General features: G+C 38.8%; 1 protein-coding gene across 1 annotated transcript in view; it reads right to left on the bottom strand.

Annotated features, from left to right (window-relative positions):
* CSNK2A1 (casein kinase 2 alpha 1) overlaps positions 1-24,908 on the bottom strand; it is a 54,901-nt gene that overhangs the window by 20,134 nt on the left and 9,859 nt on the right. Inside the window, 3 exon segments of the mRNA XM_030309878.1 lie at positions 3,284-3,395; positions 5,396-5,460; positions 5,463-5,607. Of these exon segments, the coding sequence (XP_030165738.1) occupies positions 3,284-3,395; positions 5,396-5,460; positions 5,463-5,498 (213 nt within the window). The 5' untranslated portion in view covers positions 5,499-5,607.

Here is a 24,908-nt window from a genome sequence, read left to right on the forward strand (position 1 = left end):
TCTTAATAAATAGGTAGATCAAAATTTTAAATAGAGTTTATGAACGAACTTCATCTATATTTACAACCATCTTTCTATATAATTACAGTGAAATATACAGTACAGTTAGGAAAGACTGGAGTACAAAAAAAAAATCTTTCCAAACCCCCCTTCACTCAAAATCATCAATGACTCCCAACAACTAGAAGAGAGAAAAATCACGTTACCTTTTTCTTTTTTCTTTTTTTTTAAAGAAAGAACGAGAGCATGCACAGGAGCAGAGGAGGAGGCAGAAGGAGAGGCAAAGGGAGAGAGAGAATCCCAAGCAGGCTCCACAGAGCCTGAGGCAGGGCTCAATCCCGAGACCGTGAGATCATGGCCTTAGCGGAAATTAAGAGTCTGAAGCCCAACCTACTGAGCTACCTTTTAAGACTTGAAGGAAATGCAGAGATTATCTTTTCCAGCTGACCACCAATTTAACTTTCCTTTCCAAGTTCACCTTCCATGCATGGTCACTCAACATCTTCCACAGGAAACATTTCTCTCACTTATTTCTTCCTCTTTTCTTATCTTGTGGATTCTTCCCTTCTCTACTCCCACCCATACCTATCCAAATCCTCCCCCCATTCAGAGCCTGAAAACAGCTCCTGGGAGCTTTCCCGAACCACCAGCTTCTTCTGAACTGTGAGACCAACTATTTGTGCCTTTTATGACACTAGATAACACCTCACTTTATTTTACCATATCCCTTTCCACATACGTATCATCCTACAATTTACACAGAATTTCAACCTCTAAAGTATATGTCTATATACAAATTTTTTTTTAAGTTTACTTATTTATTTTTGAGACGGGGGGAGGGGCAGAGAGACAGGGGAAGAGAGAATCCCAAGCAGACTCCGCACTGTCAGCAGAGCTCAATGCGGGGCTCAAACGCACAAACCATGAGATCATGACCTGAGCCAAAACCAAGAGTTGGACACTTAACCTACTGAGCCACCCAAGTACCCTCTATATAATTTTTATTTGATCCCCATAACAACTGAGAAGACAGAGAAAGCAAGATTATCTCATTTGCACAGATGAACAAAACATCTTAGGTTAAAAGGATTACCAAGGTTAATTACTTTTAGAGTTTGGGTTAGAATCCACATGTTCTAATTTCGGGCTTAGTTCTGTTCCTACATGTGACATAAGACAGATAAACTTTCCAGTTCCCAAAAGGTATGCCAAGGCATCCCCCACAAATTCATAGGGGTTCTGTGAGATTTTTAAGTTTTTTTTTTTTTTTTTTTAATTTTTTTTTTCAACATTTATTTATTTTTGGGACAGAGAGAGACAGAGCATGAACGGGGGAGGGGCAGAGAGAGAGGGAGACACAGAATCGGAAACAGGCTCCAGGCTCTGAGCCATCAGCCCAGAGCCCGACGCGGGGCTCGAACTCACAGACCGCGAGATCGTGACCTGGCTGAAGTTGGACGCTTAACCGACTGCGCCACCCAGGCGCCCCGAGATTTTTAAGTTTTGAGGGAAATATCAATTAATATCCAAATCCGCCAGGGAAGGAGTATACTACCAACCTGAGGTTGTTCTTAGTTTCAACATTAGATTGCACTACATTCCTTTTGATGGTGTATTTTTGCAAAGCTGGGTTTTCAACCCTTCCTGTGACAAAAAGTAAGTACTACACAAAACCACTGTTGAAAAGGAAATGAGTCTATTAGTGTCCAAATGATTCCAACATTCGAGAAGCTGTGCAGTGATCAACAGATGTATATATCCCAAAGCTCATCAATTATGGTCATATAAGCATAAAATAAGCTATATTTTCTTTCAATTTCTGTGTATAACAGTTTAGTTTTTAAAATTTTTATAAAGTTATTTATTTACTTACAGAGAGAGTGAGCGAGCGAGCCAGGGTGTGCATATGTGCTCGAGTGAGAGAGAGGGAGAGAATCCCAAGCAGGCTCTGTGCTGTCAGTGCAGAGCCTAACTTGGGGCTGATCTCATGAACTGTGAAACCATAACCTGAGCCGAAATCAAGAGGTGGACACTTAAATGACTGAACCATCCAGGTGCCCCAGTGTATAACATTTGAAATGGCACCCCAAGTTAAACATTTTTTTGTTTTTTGGACTTAACTACTTAAAGTTACTGACACAATATGGGTGGCTATAAATTGATGAAGTCTGGGAACCTTTGCTTCTCAGTATCAAATATGGGAAAGTTCCTATAGCAAGGAAACTATATGCTAAGTTCCTGGCATATGACAGTGCACAGTACAGTCATAAGTAACTTCCAAGTTGCATGTTGGTAGCCCACTGGCCAAACCTGGCCTACACAGTGTGTGTATATATGTATTTGTTTATATATTTATTTTAGAATGGAAAAGAGCAAGTGGGGGAGGGGCAGAGAGAGGGAGAGAGAGAATAACGAGCAGGCTCAGTTGCTGTCAGCTCGACCTCACGGACCAAGAGATCATGACCTGAGCCAATATCAAGAGTCAGATGCTTAACCGACTGAGCCACCCAGGCACTCCTGTAGTGTTTTTAAAAACTCTTGAGCCAACATTTAAAAATCAGGGGAATTCATATATAAATACAAATTTTTACTTTCTTTTTGGAGAAAGCGTATCAAGCAACCTGGACCTGCACTACTGCGAAGTAATTACCAGCCGGAGCTGGAGCACACACAGCAGTACCCGTCGCAGGCACTTACATCACACTAGCTGCACAGACGGCAACTGCCTGCCATTTAAAGGCCTGCGTTTGGACTCCTTTTCCTCACACAGAAAAGGTAACAACTTATTGAAAACAAAAGGATGGAATATAACTGAAAATATAGGAAATCAGTATTAGGCAAGACGTAGGAGAGAGAAGATTGAACCTTTACTCCCTTCCTCTGCCACAAACTCACTGAGCTGTATGACTTGAGCCAAATTGCTTCTTTTGCTTCAATTTCCTGACCTGTCAAATAAAGACAACCTCTTCTGGGCACCTGGGTGGCTCAGTTGGTTAAGCACCTGACTTCAGGTCAGGTCATGATCTCACAGTTAGTGAGTTCGAATCCCGCTTCGGGAGAGCCCCACTTCTTTCTCTCCCTCTCTGCCTCTTGCTCACTTGAGCCCTCTTTCACAACAACAACAGATAACCTCATCTATCAACTTCAGAGAATACAGTACAAAAGTGTTAAAGCATTACAAAAAACTTTTCAAATGCTACTTTAAAAAAAAGGTATCATTATTACTTAAAAATCTAAATCCCAAGTACTTCTGAAATTATAATCTCTTTCTTCTTATACTCACCTTGAGAATTTTAACAACAACTTTTTCATTATTTGTGATGTTGATGGCTTCAAATACTTCACTGTATTTACCCCGGCCTAATTTTCGAACGAGTTGGTAGTCATCTTGATTACTGTGAACAAAAAAAGTCAAAGTCACAATGATTTTAAAAGTTCAAACTATAAGGCACTAATTAACTTTAAAAACTCTACTACCAGTAGGAGTAAAGAAATAAAAGGCATTTCAAATAATTCCCAAATTGGTTTCTCTGTATTTTAAAAATCGGGCCATTAATTAAAAATGTGTGTTCTAAATCCTAGAATTAGAAAAGTTTAAGCCTTTCAATTATTCTTTCAAATCACACACTGTTTACATTTCTACTGGCATGCCACACATAGCCACCTTATATTAGGGTTTGTTATGTGTTTATATCCAACAACAGACAGCTTCCCTTGGAGGATAATTTTTATATATCTCTGTCCTCTCGTGCCTGGCCCGGTGTTGGCACCTAGCAGGAAGTCAATTCATGTTGTAAGAATATTTCAATTCAGCCACACATTAGAAGCAGATTTTTCATGGACCTTTTTGCAGGTAAGTGGCTTTCAAACATATAGGCTTGACTTCCCATTTGCCCTCCAAGGCAAACTCTGAGGACAGTCCATGTAAAAAGTTTGCAAATCACACTACAGATCATGAATCATAGTTAGGGGCCCCTTCCTCTATTTTTACCCATATTCCATGACCATTAGCAACATCAGAGGTAAAAAAAATAAGGGAAATGCCAACATTTTATCCCTGCCTCTGATTACAATTTAGATGACTTTGCTTTAAAGAGTAAGTCAAAATTCTATTACTCCTGCTGGGGGCACTGCAAATCCAACATGTAACAAATTAGCCATCCATTGTCCTCAAGCAGCCAAAAAGAAAGTGAAATGAACAGACAAGGCAGATGGTACTAAGGACAACGGACACTGTATTAAGGCAGGTCTGGGGGAGGAGGCTCTTAATTCTGGTAGAGTTCTCCCGTGGCAGACACAGAAAACAAATGCATGTGAGCCAAGAGTGCCATGCCAAACCTCGGAAGGGCTGTTTAGTGCTATTTAAGCAGAACTAAGTGCAAAGCACTCAATTCAAAGACAGTGGTTCAAATTTTGTTAGCAAAACACAAGTATTCCTAGAATTTGAAGCCTGTGACAAGTGAGGAATTGTTAGGTTATCAATAACAACATTTATTGATATTGTACCACTGGTTCTTGATGGTATCTATGAAGCACACTGTAACTCCTTGTGCACAGGCAATGCATTTACTGTTAGAATCATGGCCCAATCAGGATTACATACCCCCTTTATGTCAATATTGGGAGACTATCTTTAACCACTTACAGGTTATATACATCACATGTGAATAGATATAAAATGTAGCATGTGGGGAGCTACTGCTTTATGCATTTCCAAATTGCTTTCTTTGCACTGGATGTCAAAATGCTTTTATCACAGTTAGTATGACCTGATCAATTAAATACCTACATGTTGGGACAAGAGATACAAACATCCAAATGAGACTGCAGAGAGAATAGGGGCAAACACAACTACAGAGGTAGACTGCAACTGTTCAAAATGGAATGGGGGCTTAAATCCACGTTACTCATGGCTTGCTTCACGGTAAGAGTAAACGCCGATAAGGGTTTAATTTTGTTTCTATCAGAAAGAGGACATCTTTCTGGAGAACTGTTTCATCCTTCAGTATCATCATGGGACAACATTCTCTGACCTCAAAAATACTTTACATAAGAGTATGGTTTTAAAATCTCTCAAGTATTAATTCTCACCTAACTACAAGCCCTTAGGTGAGACAAGCTGACATGTAACTCTTTGTTACCAGCCTTTTATCCAGAATATGTAAGTCCAAGGAAAGAATAAGAGACAGAAGTAATTTTTTAAATGTAAGCCCAACAAAACTGTTAATTTGCCAAAGCAATACGTTGCTTCTTCACTGCAGAAGAAAACACAAATCAGGTTTTAATCTTGAGGTTTATAAATGCAGTCAGGAAGGATTCCTAACACAAATTACTCAACAAGTACACAAGAATCAACCCTATGAGTGAGGACAGTGAAGTAAGAGGAAATAATTACCCCCACTCCACCACATGTGACTCATAATCCCAGTACTCTCGGGGTCTGTGCGTATTAACAATCTGTGGTAAACTCTGGCCCTGCTTGGCACGGGTCCCGACATGTCAGACAGGTTGGCGAATGAAGGTGGACTTGATGTTTGGAGATCTGGCAGTCAATGTGTTCAGAAGCAGCTGGGGGTATGACCTTGTTTCAGACCTGTTTTCTTCAAACTGCAAACACAAAATGCATAAAGTCCAAGGAATTATTTTTAAAAAGCATGTGTGAAGAAAAAAAAAAAACATCTTATAATAATGGCCTCAAATATACCTCTGACTCTGGGAAAGCAAGCTGGTGCAGCCACTCTGGCAAACAGTATGGGCGGTTCCTCCAAAACACTAAAAATAGAACTACCCTACGACCCAGCAATCGCACTACTAGGCATTTATCCACAGGATACCAGGTGTGCTGTTTTGAAGGGACACGTGCACCCCATGTTTATAGTAGCACTATCAACAATAGCCAAAGTATGGAAAGAGCCCAAATGTCCATCGATGGATGAACGGATAAAGATAGATGTGGTATATATGTGTATGTGTGTGTACACACACACACACACACACACACACACCACACACACACAAATAATATAGAAAAAGAGAGGGGGACAAAACAGAAGAGACTCATAAATCTGGAGAACAAACTGAGGGTTACGGGAGGGGTTGTGGGAGGGGGGATGGGCTAAATGGTTAAGGGGCACTAAGGGAAACTACGCCTGAAATCATTGTGGCACTATATGCTAATTTGGATGTAAATTAAAAGAAAAATAAAAATACAACAAGCTAAAATAAAAAAAATATATACCTCTGACTCTTCTACCTATTAACAATGACTAGATCCCAACTGTGTCAACCACAGTGTTTCTATTACCCAGAAAGTAAAAGAAAAAGAAAAAAAGAGAAAGAAAACAAAAACAAGAAACAAGAAACATACTTAAAACCATGCTGGCCCTAATTCTATTCTGCATCATCTAAAGTTTGGATGCTCTTTATAAGACAGCCTGGAGGGGTGCCTGGGTGGCGCAGTCGGTTAAGCGGCCGACTTCAGCCAGGTCATGATCTCACGGTCCGTGAGTTTGAGCCCCGCGTCAGCTCTGGGCTGATGGCTCGGAGCCTGGAGGCCTGTTTTCCGACTCTGTGTCTCCCTCTCTCTCTGCCCCTCCCCCGTTCATGCTCTGTCTCTGTCTGTCCCAAAAATAAATAAAAAACGTTGAAAAAAAAAATTTAAAAAAAAAAAAAAAAAAAAAAAAAAGACAGCCTGGAAGGGAAAAAATGGCATTGAGACAGACCTATCAACATTACTACCATTTATACATTCCACAGAAATCATTGGCAAGAGTAGCTTTCCATAGCTCAAGTAGGAGTGCTAAAAGACTAGACGAACAGTGGCAAGCCGGAGTACCACTGTTAGCCCTGACTCTAATGGTTATGAAACCAGGAAGGGAATAAAGACATACATCAAAGTTCAATGTCTTTTTGTAACAATCCAAATCATTCAGGAAATCTTGCATAATAATCAGTAGATCCTTAATATAGATCCTTATCCTTCAAATTGTGCCATTTGAAAGTCATACTTGATTTCATAAATTAAAAAAACAATAATTTCCTCCTGATTTATTTAATACAGGAGGAAACTTAATAGAAACTGGTAGAGACAGTAATATATGTACCTGAACTAATGCAAAATTTGACATAAAGGGAAAAGTGGTAACTTTTAGAAACACCGCTTCTACCAAATCAGTAAACTAAGTCTACATAATAGGTAAACTGTGATGTCTTCCCCTGACCATTCCAATCTATCTTTTCAGAGATCCTACAGCATTTGCTGATCCCCTTTACTCTGCTTTAATTAAAAATGTATTGAGTCTCCAGATTTTATAACCTGAGAACGTATCACTTATGTAAGTTTCTGGCTAAGGTTGTATACCTCAACTTAACTACAAGGAAACATTGGACAAACCGAAAATGAGGAAGCTTCTATTAAAAAGGGGCAGTGAGGGAATGGGGCACCTGGATGGCTCAGTTGGTAAAGGGTCAGACTCTTGATTTCAGGGTCATGCGTTCAAGCCCCATGCTGGACGTGAGGCCTACTTTACAAAGGTGGGGGGAGGGACACTTGGGTAGCTCAGTGGGTTAAGCCACCTTACTTCGGCTCAGCTCAGGTCATGATCTCACAGTTCATGAGATGGGTTCTTGAGTTTGAGCCCCATGTCAGGCTCTGTACTGACAGCTCAGAACCTGGAGCCTGCTTCGGATTCTGTGTCTCCCTCTCTCTCTGCCCCACCCCTGCTTGCACTCTGTCTCTTTCTCAAAATAAATATTTAAAAAATTTAAAAAAAAGGGGGGATACACTATATCCTCAAAAATGTCATACTATAAAAGAAAAAAAAAGAAGGCTAAAGAGACATGACTATATACAATGTCCTACCCCTAGACTGTATCCTGTATGGAGGCGGGGAGAATGGTGTAAAAAAAACAATACTATGAAATCAAATGATAAAAACATTTAGATGGTAGATTACGTGTGCACAAGAGTACAGTCACATAATAAAGCAAATGGGGTAAAAAAAATATTACAGTAGGTAAATCTGAGTAAAGGGGATACAGATGTTCTTTGTATCACTTTTGTTTTTTGTTGAAATAACGTGATTTATAAAAACTGGTAAAATACACATAACATAAAATTTACCAATTTAACCATGTTTTCTTTAAAAAATAAAATACAAGAATTGCAGGAGCTATAGTTAACTCCCAGCCTCAGAGGGCCAATCATGGGTGGACATGACATTACAAAACGAGACCTCATTTTTTTCTCTGGGAAATCACCTGAGTCACGTGGAAAACATTCCCCAGTTCCCATTTACCAGTCCATGTATCTATCAGTCTTATCACCCAGTCTTCCTCTGCTTTCTTAAGGCCTTGGCAATTCTCTGTGAAGAGGAGAGCAAGACTACTCACTAATGAAACTCTGAGATTCTCAAGTACTTGTTTGAGACCCTTGCAGCTTTGTGCCTCATCCGTTGGGACCTAATTAATGAAACTGCGGACTTGATCTCCAGTGGGAGGACTGCTTGCAGTTTTGCAACACCGGGAAGAGGTGCTTCACTTTACTATCATGCATACCAAATAATCTGTTTATAGTAAGACAGTCATTCACAGAATTTCAAATGGTTGGCTTCATGAACTAATAGGGAGAAGAAAAGAGAGAGTCCTTGAACTGTACCTCAGCAACCTCAGATAATAAAATGGCACAAAGAGGGACAGAAGATCATTGACAGGCTGGGGGATAAAGAGGGGAAGTGAAAAGATAGGAAGGAGAGCTCATTAAAGATAACATTTTAATTAGAAATAGTATTTCACTTGCAACCTCTGTAATATGTATGTATGTTCATATACAGCCTAACAAGAAAGAAATAAAGGGACAGCCTAATTTTCTCAATTAACTGATTGGTTCTTGCATACATTCCTTCCTTTGTCCATCCCTTAAGTATATGAGCTCAACTATGAAAAACATCCCTGCTATTCCTTGGAAATAGAATACCAAGCAAGGAAGAACAAGGGTGAGACAAAAATGCCTTTAAGATTTTATCTGCAAACTAAGGATAATGGAAACTCATTGAGGAGTGTTTTTTAAGTAGGTTACATTCATGCCCAATGCAGGGCCTGAACTCAGGACCCCAAGATCAAGACCAAGCTGAGATCAAGAGACAGACATTTAACTGACCAAGCCACCGACACACCCTCACTGTTGAGTTTTAAGCAGAAAAGTGACCCATGTGTACATTTTGAAGAGTTCACTCTGGCTGGATGTGGGACAAGCAGAGGAACAGATTTAGGGAGAAAGAAGACTGTCAACAGTGACTTATGCAGGAGCAATGACGAAAGCTTGCCCAATTGTGGTAGCAATGGAGATAAGTGCACAAATTTGAGGAACAAAATTCGTGATGTAAAATCAATAGTTCAGGGTCGTCTAGATAATGGGGTAAAAAGTGGGAGGTGACTTTTAGATTTCTGTTGATACCATTTATGGAGACAGAAAACATTCTGGAAGAGAGCTCATTCATCAGGTTTTGGACTTAAGGTTAAAATGGAGGAGACATTAAAAAGGATACTGAACAAGCAATTAGATATTCCAAGTCTGGAGCTAAAAGAGCTTCTCAGCTTTAAATATCTAACCTCCCAGCAATTCTATGAGGCAGGCATTCTCTCCCTAATCTACAGATAGGAAAACAGCCTAAGTTTAGTAGCTTGGCCATAAATATCCAGGAGAGAGTTGGGATTCAAAGCGAAGGTGGCCGACTTACAAGGTTCAAGTGTTTTCATTCCCATAGAACTGGTCACTTTGTATCTCCTATACAATAGTCTTCAAACCTTAACTTCCTTGGGGCACCTGGGTGGCTCAGTCGTTTAAGCATCTGATTTTGGCTCAGGTCATGATCTCAGAGTTTGTGGGTTTGAGCCCCACGTTGGGCTCTGTGCTGACAGCTCAGAGACTGAAGCCTGCTTCAGATTCTGTGTCTCCCTCGTTCTCTGCTCCTACCTCACTTGAGCTCTCTCTCTCTCAAAAATGAACAAACATTACAAACAAACAAAAAAACCTTAACTTCCTTATTAGACACTTAGCTCTCTGAAGTCAAGATGCATGTCTGATTTATCTTTTGACTTTACAGTAGCCAGTTCAAGGCTCTGCATTTTGTAGGGTGTTCATGAAATATTATTTGTTGACCAAATCAAGGCTGTTTCTTTTCAAAAAATGAAATGTAATGAAAATGAAATTTGCCTCCAAAAGGTAGGGTAGCCCTATTCTGGCTATCTGGTACAAAGCTAGGAGAATTGGGAGACCAACTCAAGGGTCCTGAGTTGCTTCCCTTTGGCATGCAAGTTCTCTCCAGTATTATAGTTTCCTCTGTTCATAACAGGGCCACAGTTAAAATTAAGAGAATATTGGAGAAACTTGATGTTAGCAATTTTTACAACAGCTTGTTTAGAAGTTGGTGAAAGTACCTGAGTCCTAGATATCCTGATGATCAATCATCCTACCTAGTGTTCATAACACAAGCATATCCTAAGAAAATCTGACTTGAAGAAAAAGTATTAACTTTCTTAATAATTCCATTTTCAATGACCTAACTTCATCCTTACTGTCTCATATGATTGCAAAAGGAGGTGTAATTTTAGCTGATAACAATTTCATAGGACTAAAAAGCCTTCAGAATGACTCTGAATACATGGCTATGTTTTGTTTGTTCATGCTTAGCCTAACAGAAGCCAATTAATCAACTGAAAAATTATCTTGCTGGTAAAATTTTCTCTATTAAAGTCAGACCACACCTACAACCAAAGCCAGTTATATGGCTCTGTTTGACCTATTCTTTAATAAAATTCAAGTCAATGAAAACTCCATCAAACTATGAGGCTAAAACATGTACTGCCAAAATCATAGGTTTATCAACATAAATGGAATATAGAACTAATTAACTTCTATTAAAAACTCCTCTCGCCTTCCTCAATCTCTCCCTCTAATCTCTTCTACTCCATGTGATTTCTGTTTTTCAATCTGGCAACTGAAAAGAAAACTGGAGGCTTAGTAAATGATCCCAAACCAGAAAACTGCATGTGATTAATCATCGTACCAATGTATTTTTATAAATAAATTTCCCAGCAGAACTGGAAAAGATTATTCTGGAACCTTAAATTTAAAAAGTTAAGTCCATTTTCAAACTTCAATACAGTTTTACACTAATGTTTATGAGGGTCTCCATCTTAAAAACAAAACAAAATAAACCCTCCCAACCCTAGATAAGCCATAGTGAATGAGTAATATCTCATAATCATCTAGACGGCAAAGATTTCTATGGTAAAAAATGAGGAATGTGCTTATATTGCACTGACTGCATGATTTAAGAATGCTTGTTCAGAAGAAAAGCAGTTGTATAAGGAAAACAACACCTTTTCAGCACTGCTGCAGAGAATCAACTCTTCTTCCTAGCAATCAGGCAGCATACACTGCAAAGAGATGATTTGTGGAACAAACTCAGGAAGAATACAACTAGATACTTGTGACTTGGAGAAGCAAAGACAAACAGTCATAGAAACTTGCCTTTTCCCCTTTCAAAGTGGCTATGAAATGAACACAAACAAGCAGGAGTTAATACAATCGGAATTACTTGTTTCGTATGTCCATAGTTCCCCTTAATTTCCCATCTCTCTTCCTTTCAAATCAAGAGCAGAATGTCCACTCAGCAAGCATTTATTAAACAATTATTATGTATCAGGAAATGTGTGCCTATTGCTGGGAAGGGATTATTTCTCTAGGCCTTGGAGAATAAAGAGAAACTATCTCTACCCTTGACAAAGAAAACAGACCATCATACTCTCAAGCGATTAGTGCTTGAAAGAATGAAGTCTAAGATGCTCTGCAGGAATTGAAGGGAATTTAAGTCACCCACCAACCCAGTGTCATTCATTCAAATATTTATGGAGTACCTCAAAGTCTGGGGAAAGCTGCCAGGGAAAAAATAACATCTAAGCTTAGTTTTGAAGGATGCACAGAAATTACTCAGATGAAAAACAGTAAAACAAGAAATTGAAAAGCACAAGACTTTAAACAAGTTAAGAATTTTAACGACCTGTAACGTGATACCCTAAAATTACCAAAGGCTGGCATACCTTGTCATTCCCTATAAGAAGCACACCAGATCAGCATTCCTTTTTTTTTTTAATTTATTCTGGGGGTGGGTGGGGGGGGGGGGGGGGAGGGCGAGCGGGGGAAGGGCAGAGAGAGAGAGAGAGAGAGAGAGAGAGAGAGAGAGAGAAATGAATCTTAAACAAGCTCCACACTCAGCACAGAGCCCAACACAGCCCATCGCAGGGCTGGATTCCATGACCCTGGGATAGTGATCTGAGCCAAAATCAAGAGTTGGATGCTCAACTGAGTGAGCCACCCAGGCACCCCTCAGCAATCCTTTTATATCTGGTTTGAAGAACACTAGAGAACACTCTACTCAACTATTACTATGTGTGCCTTAACAAAAAATTATTAACTCATAACCACTGCAGTTCAGATCTCATTCTCTTCCTTTCTCCACTCATACAAATAAGTTCTACTACAGAGGTCACAAAGCAAAATGCCTAGAAAGGACAAATAAAGAGCTAGCGGGTGTAGATCCACGAAAGTGTAATTGGAGCTTCTCAAAGTAAAACCCAGATTTTTGCAGGTAATTTCCCCGTCTTCAGTAATGGTGGGCTAGGTTATTTGGGTCAATCTTTCTCCACTGAGAACAGCTAAAGAGAACGGATTAAACACACACAAAACACTCTCTCTCTCTCACACACACACACACATATACACATTCTTGTTTTCTCTCTCTTAAATAAAACAGATAAACAATTATAGCCTACAGTGAAGAGAAAATGAGAACCCAGAGAAGCAAGCAAGCCCAAAGGGTCTTTGTTGATCCCTGAAAGTTAGAATTTTGTTCTGACAGGAACCAGAGCACAGGGCCCTCAAAGGGTGGAAGTCTAATAGGAGGCCTTCATAATAAGCTGACTTCAGAGGATTAAAACTTTAGGGTGAGAGTGAATGAGAAGTGGAAGATCTAGGAAAGAAATACAATTCTATGGAGGGAATATCAGATTAAAAAAATTGTTTTCAGGTGGTTCCTGGACCTGTAATGTCCAGATAGACATGAACAAGCTCTCTGTGGGGGGAAAAAAAGCACCTTGCTATTATAGGCCTCGAATGATTCCTACAAATAGTTTTTCAAATAGAATACACAGCCTGTACTCAAAGATAACTAGGTATTGACGGAAAAGACTACAAGGGTAAGACCTGGCAGAAAAAAACCGAGAAAAGACATACAGAGACTTCTGATCTTATCAAACTCAAACCAACCACGTTGATGATCTCACGGTTTGATGATGAGTTTGAGCCCCACATCAGGCTTTGCACTGAACACACAAAGCTTGCTTCAGATTCTCTGCCTCCATCTTGCTTGCGTGTTCTCTCTCTCAAAAATAAACATTAAAAAAGTTTTTTAAAAATTAAAAAAACATGTTGATTATGCTTATAGAAATATGAGATAAGCTTCAGAATACTAGCAGGGAACAGGATACTCTAGAAAGTAACAGATTTCAAAAAGTGAAAAGAACAAAATAGAATGTTTAGGAAGAATAAAAAATAACAAGTGAATTGATTTAAGAGTAAATTCAACAAAGTTGAAGACAAAACTAAGAAATTGGAAAACAGGCCAGTAATTATCCAAAATATAGCAGAAAAGTCAAAACTATGGAAAAGCAAGAAAGGAATAATACTGTGAAATGGTTTAATATACTTTTGATCAGTACCAGAAGAAATTGAGAAAATGGTAGACAGCAAGGGCAATCAATATATATTTGAAAGAGGTGTAACAGCTGAAAATTTCCCAGAAGCAATCAGACACAAACATTCCAGAAGCCAACAAATTCCAGACATAAATAAAAAGAACTCCACAACTAAACATACAATAATAAAACAGCAAAGACAAAGACAAATCTGAAAAGCAAACAGAAGTTAGATTACATTCAAAGAAGCAACAGCAGAACAGCTGATTTTCCAAAAGCGACAATGAAGCCTAAGACAGTTTAATACCTTCAGCGTGCTAAGGGAAAATATCTGCCAAGTTAAAATTCTACATCCAGCAAAGATCTCTAAAGAAAGAAGATAAAAAATAATCCCGGGAAGTCCGCGTGGCTCAGTTGGTTGAGCATCCAACTTCGGCTCAGGTCATGATCTCACAGTTCATGAGTTTGTGCCCTGCGTCAGGCACTGTGTTTACAGCTTGGAGCCTGGAGCCTGCTTTGGATTCTGTGTCTCCCTCTCTCTCTGCCCCTCCCGACTCATGCTCTCTCTCTCTCTCAAAATTAAACATTAAAAAAAAAAAATGGGTATATATAAGTACACACACACACACACACACACACACACACACACATATACATCCATCCCATTTGGAAGGTCTGTGTTGAAGGAGAAAGAGCAAAAAAAGAGAAAAACTATGGAAAAGTTCAAACAACCTTTGACTATTAATATTAGACTTTGGTTAATTATGGCTCCAAGTTTAATACCTACAATGGTATCTACTTATATAACAAAAATACCATGTATTTCAAAACTAGAAAGGTGGGAAATAGAATGATAAAAGAACCAAAAAAAAAAAAAAAAAAAAAAAAAGGAAGAAAAAGAAGAAAAACCCCAGAACATAAACAGAGAAAAGTTAAACTGGAATATGACTAATTATATTCAATATAAACAAAATAAATTATCCAGAAAAAATAAAGACTGTCAGACTAATAAAAAAAAAATACATCCAAATGAACTAGAATAACGAAAACAGTTCTGAGAAAGAAAAATAAAGCTGGAGGAATCACACTATTTAAGTTATTTACTACAAAGCTACAGTTATTAAAAGTGTGGTAATGACAAAAGGATAAAACAATGGAGCAGAATGAAAGTGCAGAAATAAATCCCTACAAATATGGCCAATTGATTTTTGACAATGGTACAAAAGCAAGTCAATGGGAAAAGGGTAATCTTTTCTCTAAAAGGTTTTAGAACATTTTAACATCCATATGCAAAATCATGAACTTGACTCTAAACCTCACACACCTTATACAAAAAACAATTCATAATAGAGGCACCTGAGTGGCTCAGTCGGTTGAGCATCCGACTTGGGCTCAGGTGAGCTCCAGGTAGGGCTTCGTGATGATAACGCAGAGCCTGCTTCAGATCCTCTGTCTCCCTCCCTCTCTGCCCCTCCCCTGTTTGTGGGCACTTGCTCGCTCTCTCAAAAATAAACATTAAAAATAATTCATAATAGATGGTGGATCTAAATACAAAATGAAACATTTTCAAAACTTTAGAAGAAAATATTGTGATCCAGTGGCCAGGAATTAGGATTAGGCAGAGGTCTTAAAACGTAACAGCAAAACACAACCCATAAAAATAAAAATTGATAAACTGGACTTTATTAACATTAAAGTACTTCTCCTCTGTGAGAAGCACTGTTAATGGAAAAATAAGCCAGATGGGGAAAATACATTTGCAAATCACATATATGATAAAGGACTTATATGCATATATAAAGAATTCAACAATAAGAGAACAACCCAATTAACAAACAGGCAAAAGATCTGAACAGACATTTTGCAAAAGAAGATCTACGGATAAGCATATGAAAACATACACAATATTGTTAGTCATTAGGGAAAGTCAAATTAAAAAAATTTTTTTTTTCAACGTTTATTTATTTTTGGGACAGAGAGAGACAGAGCATGAACGGGGGAGGGGCAGAGAGAGAGGGAGACACAGAATCGGAAACCAGGCTCCAGGCTCTGAGCCATCAGCCCAGAGCCCGACGCGGGGCTCGAACTCACGGACCGCGAGATCGTGACCTGGCTGAAGTCGGACGCTTAACCGACTGAGCCACCCAGGCGCCCCAGGGAAAGTCAAATTAAAGTAAAAATTAAATACACTACAGACCTACTAAAATGGTTCAAATAAAAAACTGAGAATACCAAAAGCTGGTGAGGATGCAGAGTAACAGAAACTAATTCATTCCTGATGGGAACACAACACACTATGCAGCCATTTGGGAAAACAGTTTGGTTGTTTCTTACAAAATTAAACACTTACCATACATTCTCTTAGGTATTCCCACTCTTAGGTATTTTATTCAAGTGAAAACCAATGTTCACACAAAACCTACAGGTGAAAAGCTGATAGCAGCTTTATTCATAATTGCGAAAAAATTGAAACAACCAAGATGTCTAACAGGTGAATGGATAAACGAATGGTGGTACAAGCACACAGTGGAAAACAAACTACAATTTAAGCAACATGGATGAATTTTAAATATGTTTCTAAGTGAAGAAGCCATATCCAAAAAGCTACATAATATATATTTCCATTTGTAGGGCATTCTAGAAAAGGCAAGCCATAAAGACAGAGAACAGAGGAGTGATTGCCCCAAGCAACAAAATTATTCTTTGTAATACTGTAGAGGTGGATTTATTGCTCTAAGCATTGTCAAAACCCACTGAACTGCGCACCACAGAAGAGTGAATATTACTGAATGCAAATTCCTAGCTCTGTCCACTGACAGCACCTAGAAGCAGTGTCAACAAGTAGCAATGACAATGACTATGCCCAATCTTGGGTTTCTCAATAATTTTCTCCAATAAAAGAAATGACAGCTCCTTGGAGAAATGGCTGATTCAAGAATGGGGCAGGAAAAATAGCCTGGCAAAAAGATAGCCTGGCAAATCTTGTGGTCGAAGGGACATGAAAACCAATGTGAAAGAGCATCATTGCCAAAGCTTGAAAGATAGAACGATGGAATTCGATCATAACCCTAAAGAGTAAAATAAATATCCATGAGTCCGCCCTATATAAATAATTAAATAAATTTTGAAAATCTTCCCTACATAAGAATTCCAATTTATATATACATTCAGGAAGAAATAGAAAATCACCATTAGGACCAGCAACAGTAAATTACTGCGGCCAAGATCCACTGACAGATGCTTAACTTGGGGAGCAAAACTTTTAGGAGAAACAGGATTATCTGCATAGCCTCTAAGTATCTCCTCATTAATCTCTCTGGTGGTTTTAACACAGTCCACAAATATTCCCTCAAAGAACTGGAACTTAATGTTTTCCCCTGGAAGTTGGGTTGGACTTAGAAAAGACCTTCTAATGAAGAAGTATGTAGAAGGAGAAATAATAACTCTAGAGTAGAGAAACATGGCAGACGCGACATAAACATCACTAAAGATAAGTTACGTTGGCATCATATAACCTTGATGCAATGTGATAAGAAAGACACGCCGTCTCTGTGGTATTCTTAAAATTCATAACCATAATCTAATCATGAGAAAACATTAGTCAAACCTAGACTGAAGGACATTCTACAATTTTACCAGTCTTTTCCAAAAGTGTCAGTCTTGAAAATCAAGGAAAGACTGAAAAACTGTCACAGACTGGAGAAGACTAAGGAGACATGACAACTAAATGTAATGTGGTATTCTGGATTGGATCCTGGACCGAAAAAGCACATAGCAGGTAAAATCCAAATAAAGTCGTTTAGTTAGTAGTATTGTACTGTAGTTAATTTTTTTAAGTTTATTTATTTATTTTGAGCGTGCATACACCAGCAAGGGAGGGGCACAGGGAGAGGCAGAGAGAGAATCCCAAAGCACCATGGAAGCCTGACACAGGGCTCGATCTCACGAATCATGAGATCATGACCTTAGCCAAAAATCAAGAGTTGGACACTTGCTCAACTGAACCACCCAGGTGCCCCTTGTTAACGTCTTAGTTTTAATAAAGTGTCACAGTTGTGTGAAATGTTAACACTAGGGGGAACTGGCAACTCTTCTGTAAATCTAAAATTATTTCAAAATCAAAAAAGTTAAATACTGGGGTGTCTGGGTGGCTCAGTCGGTTGGGCGTCTGACTTCAGCTCAGGTCACGATCTCACCTTTTGTGAGTTCGAGCCTCGCATCGGGCTCTGTGCTAACAGCTCAGAGCCTGGAGCCCCCTTCGGCTTCTGTGTCTCCCTCTCTCTCTGTCCCTCCCCTGCTCATACTCTGTGTGTGTGTGTGTCTCTCTCTCTCAAAAATAAACATTAAAAAAAATTTTTTTTTTAAGTTAAATACTGACAATACTTGATGTTAGAAAGGATGTGAAACAACACCTCTCAGAAATGCTGATGGGAATGCAAAATGGTATAGTTGTTCTGGAAAACTATTTGGCAGTTTCTTATCAAGTTAAAATTACATTTTTCAGATGACTCACCAATCCCAATCATAGATATTTACCCTAGATAAATAAAAACTTATGGTCATAATAGCCCATACATGTACATTTACAGCAGCTCTATAATCAGCAAAAAATGTTAACTAAATGGATAAACTGTGGTCCATCCATACCATGGAATACTACTACTCAGCAACGGAAAGGAACCATTGATCCAACTTCAATGAAACTCAAAAGCAACAATGTTGTGTAAAAAACAAACAAAAAAATCCAGTTTCAAAATATTATACACTGTTTGATTCCATTTATGTAACATTCCTTTTCTAAATTTTTAAAATAATTTTTACAAATGTTTGTTTATTTTTAAGAGAGAGACAGAGCATGAGTGGGGAGGGATAGAGGGAGAAGGAGACACAGAATCTGAAGTAGGCTCCAGGCTCTGAGCAGTTAATACAGAGCCCAACATGGGCTTGAACTCATGAACCATGAGATCATGACCTGAGCCAAAGTCGGACGCTTAGCCACTGAGCCACACAGATACATTCATATAACATTCCTGAGAAGGTAAAACTATAGTGACTGAGAACAGAATAGTGGCTGCCAGAGAATACAGGGGGGTGGCTGGGAGTGACTACTGAGGGTACATGACGGAAGTAATAGAACTGCTCTATGTCTTGGTTGTGATGGTGGTTACCTGAATCTCTGTGTGTGTTAAAATCCATTGAAACTGTATGCACAAAAAGGAATCAATTTTACTTATACTGATATTAAAAATAAAAATTTTTAATGGGTAAAATATCATATGCTGTATACTAAACAAATTTAACAAAGCATTAGTATGAACAACTTTATGCCAGTAAATTTGAAATTCTAGAGGAAAAAGAGTTACTAAAACTAATACAAGAAGAAACGAAAACCCCAAGTAGTTCCATAACCAGTTTAATCAGTTACTGTAACTGTAACTGGTATCAGTTTACAACCTCTGTTCTAACGTCTTTTTTACTATTGTTTAACATTTCTAACACTTTTAAAACGTTAAAAAAACTTGAGCGCCGACTTCAGCTCAGGTCATGATCTCACGGTTTGTGAGTTCGAGCCCCGCGTCAGGCTCTGTGCTGACCGCTCAGAGCCTGGAGCCTGCTTCAGATTCTGTGTCTCCCTCTCCCTCTGCCCCTCCCCTGCTCACACTCTGACTCTGTCTTTCAATAATAAATAAACGTTAAAAAAATTTTTTTTTAAGTTAAAAACTTTTAAAATGTTAAGCAAATGCGTACTGAATATGCTTTTTCCTCCTTCTCTGTGCCTGTAATTTTATGACCTCCAATAATGCTGGCTAGGAGAAACTCTACTCACCCTTCAACAATCAGCCAAGTTTTATATCCACGATGAAGCCTTTCCATGCCTCTCCCAAACAAGCCAAACGTTCCTCTATTAGACCAAAGCACCCCCATATACTCATTACATTATCACGTGTTTTGTTTATGCAATTCCCTCTCCTCAACAAATTATAAAACCGAGAACCTAGACCATAATTTATTTCTCTTGGTATATGCCTTATATTTATCAAAATGCCTAGCATGGTAATGTATTCCATACATGTTTGGCAGACTGAATATTAGGACAGTAACAAACAATATTTTGTCAAAAATCAACTTTGTTTGCGTATGGACCTGTTCATGCTCCAAATCGAGGAAAGAAGTTTGGCTCATCAAATATGATGAGTATTTGATCTACAGCTAATTTTATTTTTTAAATGTTTGCTTATTTATTTTGAGGAGAGGAAGAGAGAGCATGTGAGGGGGAGGGGCAGACAAAGAGAGAAAGAGAGAGAGAGAGAGAGAGAGAGAGAATATATATCCCAAGCAGGTCCAAAGCTGTCGGCACACAGCCTGCCATGGGGCTTGATCCCATGAACATCATGACTTGAGCCGAAGAAAAGAGCCGCATACTTAACCGACTGAGCAACCCAGGCACCGCTACAGCTAATTTTAAAGACGCTCTTTAGTCTTACAGAAATCACATCCATCACCAACACCAAAGGTAAAATAGTAATACTATTATTTCCCAATGAGATATGAAACCAGTCAACGTGTGTGAGAGATGTTTCTTTGGAACCACAAGCTTTTATGAGGCTGTGTGTTACCCATGTGATGAGCACAGTGCCTGACAATCTGTGATAGATGGAAATAGTTATTACTGAAAGACCCGAACTTTGGATTTACAAGGCACCATGAGGTTACAGAAAGAGCAAGAACACTGGAACCTCTAAGACTAAATATGACCTTGGATCTATCATTTAACTTACCTAATTTCAGGAAGGAAGGTGCAGAATGTAAGGAAGAACACTGGCTGGCTTCCAACTCTCAAGATATGTGAATGCTGTTTCTTAGAATTTATATTTGTCACTTTTAAACCTAACAAGTCCAAGACCTAGGTAATATCTTCCCCATTTTACAGAAGGCAAGTCAGAATAATCTCTATAAAGTCACAAAGAGATGGGGATTTATTGTCTAGATTCACAGCCTACTCATTCTGTTCTATAGCAAACGATGTCCCATTTGGTTCACACAGTATTTTTTCCCCCAATTTTAAAAACTGATATAAAATCCACATGACAAAGGTCACCATTTTAAAGTGCACAATTCAGTGGTTTTTAGTAAATTCACGATGTGCAACTATCACTACTATCTGATTGCAGAACATTTCTATCACATCAAAAAGAAACCCAATACCCCATAGCAGTCATTCCTGATGCCCACCTCCCAACTAATCTGTTTTCTATCTCTATGGATTTGCCTATCCTGGACATTTCATATAAATGGAATCAATCCTATAATGGGATCTTATGTGTCTGGCTTCTTTCATTTAGTATGTTTCCAAGCTCATCCATGTTGTAGTTTCTGTCATAGTAATTTATTACTTTTTATGGCTAAATCCACCGTATGGAAGCACTACATTTTGTTTATCCATTTATCAGCTAATAGACATTTGGGTTGTTTCCTCTTTTTGGCCACTATGAACAATGCTGCTATGAACATTCATGTACAAGTTTTTCACACAGTGTTTTAAAAAAGCAATTAGCTATCGAGTTTAATTATGTGTTAAAATTTTTCATTATAAATACTTAAGTGTGACTTGGCTGCCAACACACACACACACACACACACACACACACACACACACACACAAATTAACCTTCAATTTCTCAAAAGAAGGAAGATGAAAAGGTAGGTAGATCTGTCTGATAACAATAATCCTGTATTCTCGAGCTGATAAAATCACTTGGCTAGGTACACTTGGGTGGCTCAGACGGTTAAGTGGCTGACTTCGGCTTAGGTCGTGATCTCACGGTTAGTGGGTTCAAGTCCCGCGTCAGGCTCTGTGCTGACAACTCAGAGCCTGGAGCCTGCTTCAGTTTCTGTCTCTCTCTCAAAAAAAAAAAAATAATAAAAAATAAATAAATAAAATTAAAATTTTTTTTAATTTTAAAAATTAAAAAAAAAATCACTTGCCTCAGCTACATTATCCAACAATGGGATCTAAACCCAACCATTGGAGATGCCACAGGTAAACCTGGACAACTCTATTCATTTATCTTACTGGTCTGATTCCTGTAGGTATTTGAGTTAGCAATCCCTGCTCTATACTAAATACATATATAAGATTAGAAAATTAATCAATACTACGTATTTTACAAAGGTAACTGGGGGGGGGGGATACAGACAAAGAAAATGTTCAGCATTATTACATGCAATGGCAAGCACATTTACGTTCTCAATTTCAGACCATTTAGAATTCCAATTCACGAGACGCTTTTTGCCAATTAAGAAATGCAGAACCAGGGCGCCTGGGTGGCTCAGTTGGTTAAGCACCCATCTTCTGTTCAGGTCATGATCTAACCCCATGTTGGGCTCTGTGCTGGCAGCTCAGAGCCTGGAGCCTGCTTCTAATTCTGCATCTCCCTCCTCTCTGCCCCCCACCTCAAAAATAAACATTAAAAAAAAGAAAAAAAGAAATGCAGAACCAAACATGGATTTACAGAAAATTCTAATGGTCGACGCCCTTCCTCTGCACTTCAACAGCACTCTTTGCTTACCCCTTCCATCTAGCATGGTCATCGTACACATCTTTTTAGCTAAACAAAACTCCAAGGGCAGAGAATAGTGCTTCTGTATCCTCAGGAATCTAACGCTAAAGCTGACATATGGTCTAGAAATATTTGTTGAAAGACTAATAGTGTGACAAATGATAAATCAGGTAAATTGGTTACAGTACTAAAAATAATGAATGAAAAGGCGAAACTTATTTGGGCTACATAAATTATGGCATTGAAAATGGAGTCCATCAATGAGATCAGAAGTAAATGAAACTCCTAAAAGTATATACAAAATAGCATGTGCAGGTATATTTTTGTGAAGAAAAGGTCTGTAGTTTCTATTACAGGCCCAGAGGAATCTGTAAACCCCAGTGAATAATAATTTCTGGGGCGCCTGGGTGGCGCAGTCGGTTAAGCGTCCGACTTCAGCCAGGTCACGATCTCGCGGTCCGTGAGTTCGAGCCCCGCGTCAGGCTCTGGGCTGATGGCTCGGAGCCTGGAGCCTGTTTCCGATTCTGTGTCCCTCTCTCTCTGCCCCTCCCCCCGTTCATGCTCTGTCTCTCTCTGTCCCAAAAATAAATAAACGTTGAAAAAAAAAAATTTTAATAATTTCTGAGTTAGGGGCCTGGGTGGCTCAGTGGGTTGAGCATCCTGACTCCTGATTTCGGCTCAGGTCATGGTCTCACGGTTCATGACATCAAGCTCCAGTGGGGCTCTGTGCTATCAGCTTGGGATCCTCGCTCCCTCTGTGCCCTCCCCTACTCACACACTGTCTTTCAAATAAATAAATAAAACTTAAAAAAAAATCAGAGACAAAAGGTAATGTCCCCTTTAAACACTGTAAAATATACATTTAAAAAGGTTAACTTGATAATTTTCGTAAGTATTAAACCATTAAATTTCTCAAACTAAGTACAATATTTATCCCACTCTTTCCTGAAGGGAGAGAGGAAGACAATGTATCCTAGGCTCCAATTTATGTTCTAGCAGGAGACATATGCTTAATGAATGATTAACAAACTGTCAGTTTCAGAAAAGATAAGGTGGTATTCAGAGTCAGGTGAGGACAACAGTTCTAAGCAAGGACACTTTAGTTTTGCTTCACTGCATAAAAAAGTAAGAACCTGAATTTTTTTTTTTAATTCTTAATGTTTATTTATTTTTGAGAGAGTGCAATCAGGGGAGGGGCAGAGAAGGAGACACAGAATTCCAAGTATGCTCCAGGGTCTGAGCTGTAAGCACAGAGTCCAATGTGGGGCTTGAATCCACGAATCGTGAGATCATGACCTGAGCTGCAGTCAGTCGGAAACTTAACCCAGGTGCCCCAGAACCTGAATTTCTTTCAAATGTCTAAATTTGAGTCGTTTATGGTTGTTCATTTTTCATTCATTCAGAGAAAGAGAGAGAAGTATGCCAGCAGGAGAGGGAGAGAATCCCAAGCAGGCTATCAGTGCAGGCCCAAGGTGGGGCCAGAACGCATGGGACACACGTACCATGAGCTCATGACCTGAGCCAAAACCAGTAGTCAAATGCTTAACAGACGGAGCCACCCAGGGACCCCTAACTTTTAAAAGTGTATCTCTTCAATTGTATGTGGAAAGAGAATTACTTTAGATCTGAGAGATACTTTAAAATAGTCTTTTCTAAATTTAAAGCCGAGATTATCTTAAGATTGGCGGCCTTTGCGTCTTAAAACTGTTAAAAAACTCAATTACCAAACTTCTAAATCAGTGCTTATTGCCTTTTTAAAATTCAAAACACCAAGAGAAAGTAGTATTTGTATGGCACACTGGGATGAGTGATCAAGACTTTTGGACCTAAAGACATTGGCTTGGATGCCCTGTATGTAGCCTGCACAAATGGCCAGAGGGCTGAGGGGACCAGTACCTCAGCGCATCTGTTAACTCACGCTAATACAGGCTAATATAGCACATTGGCTGAAAAATCCAAGTTTAAATAACATACAGAGATCACAAGCTGAAACTGTCAGAATCCATGCAGTAAGTTGAAAAAACTATTACATTAACTCCCCTTGTTTCAAGGGATATACATATTATCATCTTTTCCAACCTCTTAATCCAGATATAACCATTAATGAACAATGACTTCTTCTGAGAGACCACCTACTTGTATGTAGGTCATTGGCACAAAAACCAAAAACACACACAAACTAAACCTCCTAATCTGAGTCACCTGGCTGGATCAGTCAGAAGAGCGTGCAACTCTTGAACTCAGAAACGTGAGTTTGAGCCCCATTCTGGGTGCAGAGATTAATAAAATAAAATAAAATAAAATAACATAAGCTTCATAACCTAACTTGGAAGAATTAGCCAAATAAACAAACAGGTTAATGGTAAACATGAATGTAAGATTAAATGAAGTTACCTTTCCAGCTCCACTTTATAATGATTCTACTTTCTTATCTCAAGGTCATGGACAATATTCTCTCATCTATCAAGCTAATGCCATGTAAGTAGTGGTGTTTTGTTTCTTAAATTGGGGGAAATATAGACAAGGTTAACAATTAGCTCCTTGACAGTTCCCTTAACCCACTCTGACCTTCAAATCCTAAGACTCCAAGTA

This window comes from Lynx canadensis, chromosome A3 (genome assembly GCF_007474595.2).
Source record: "Lynx canadensis isolate LIC74 chromosome A3, mLynCan4.pri.v2, whole genome shotgun sequence".
NCBI lineage: Eukaryota > Metazoa > Chordata > Mammalia > Carnivora > Felidae > Lynx > Lynx canadensis.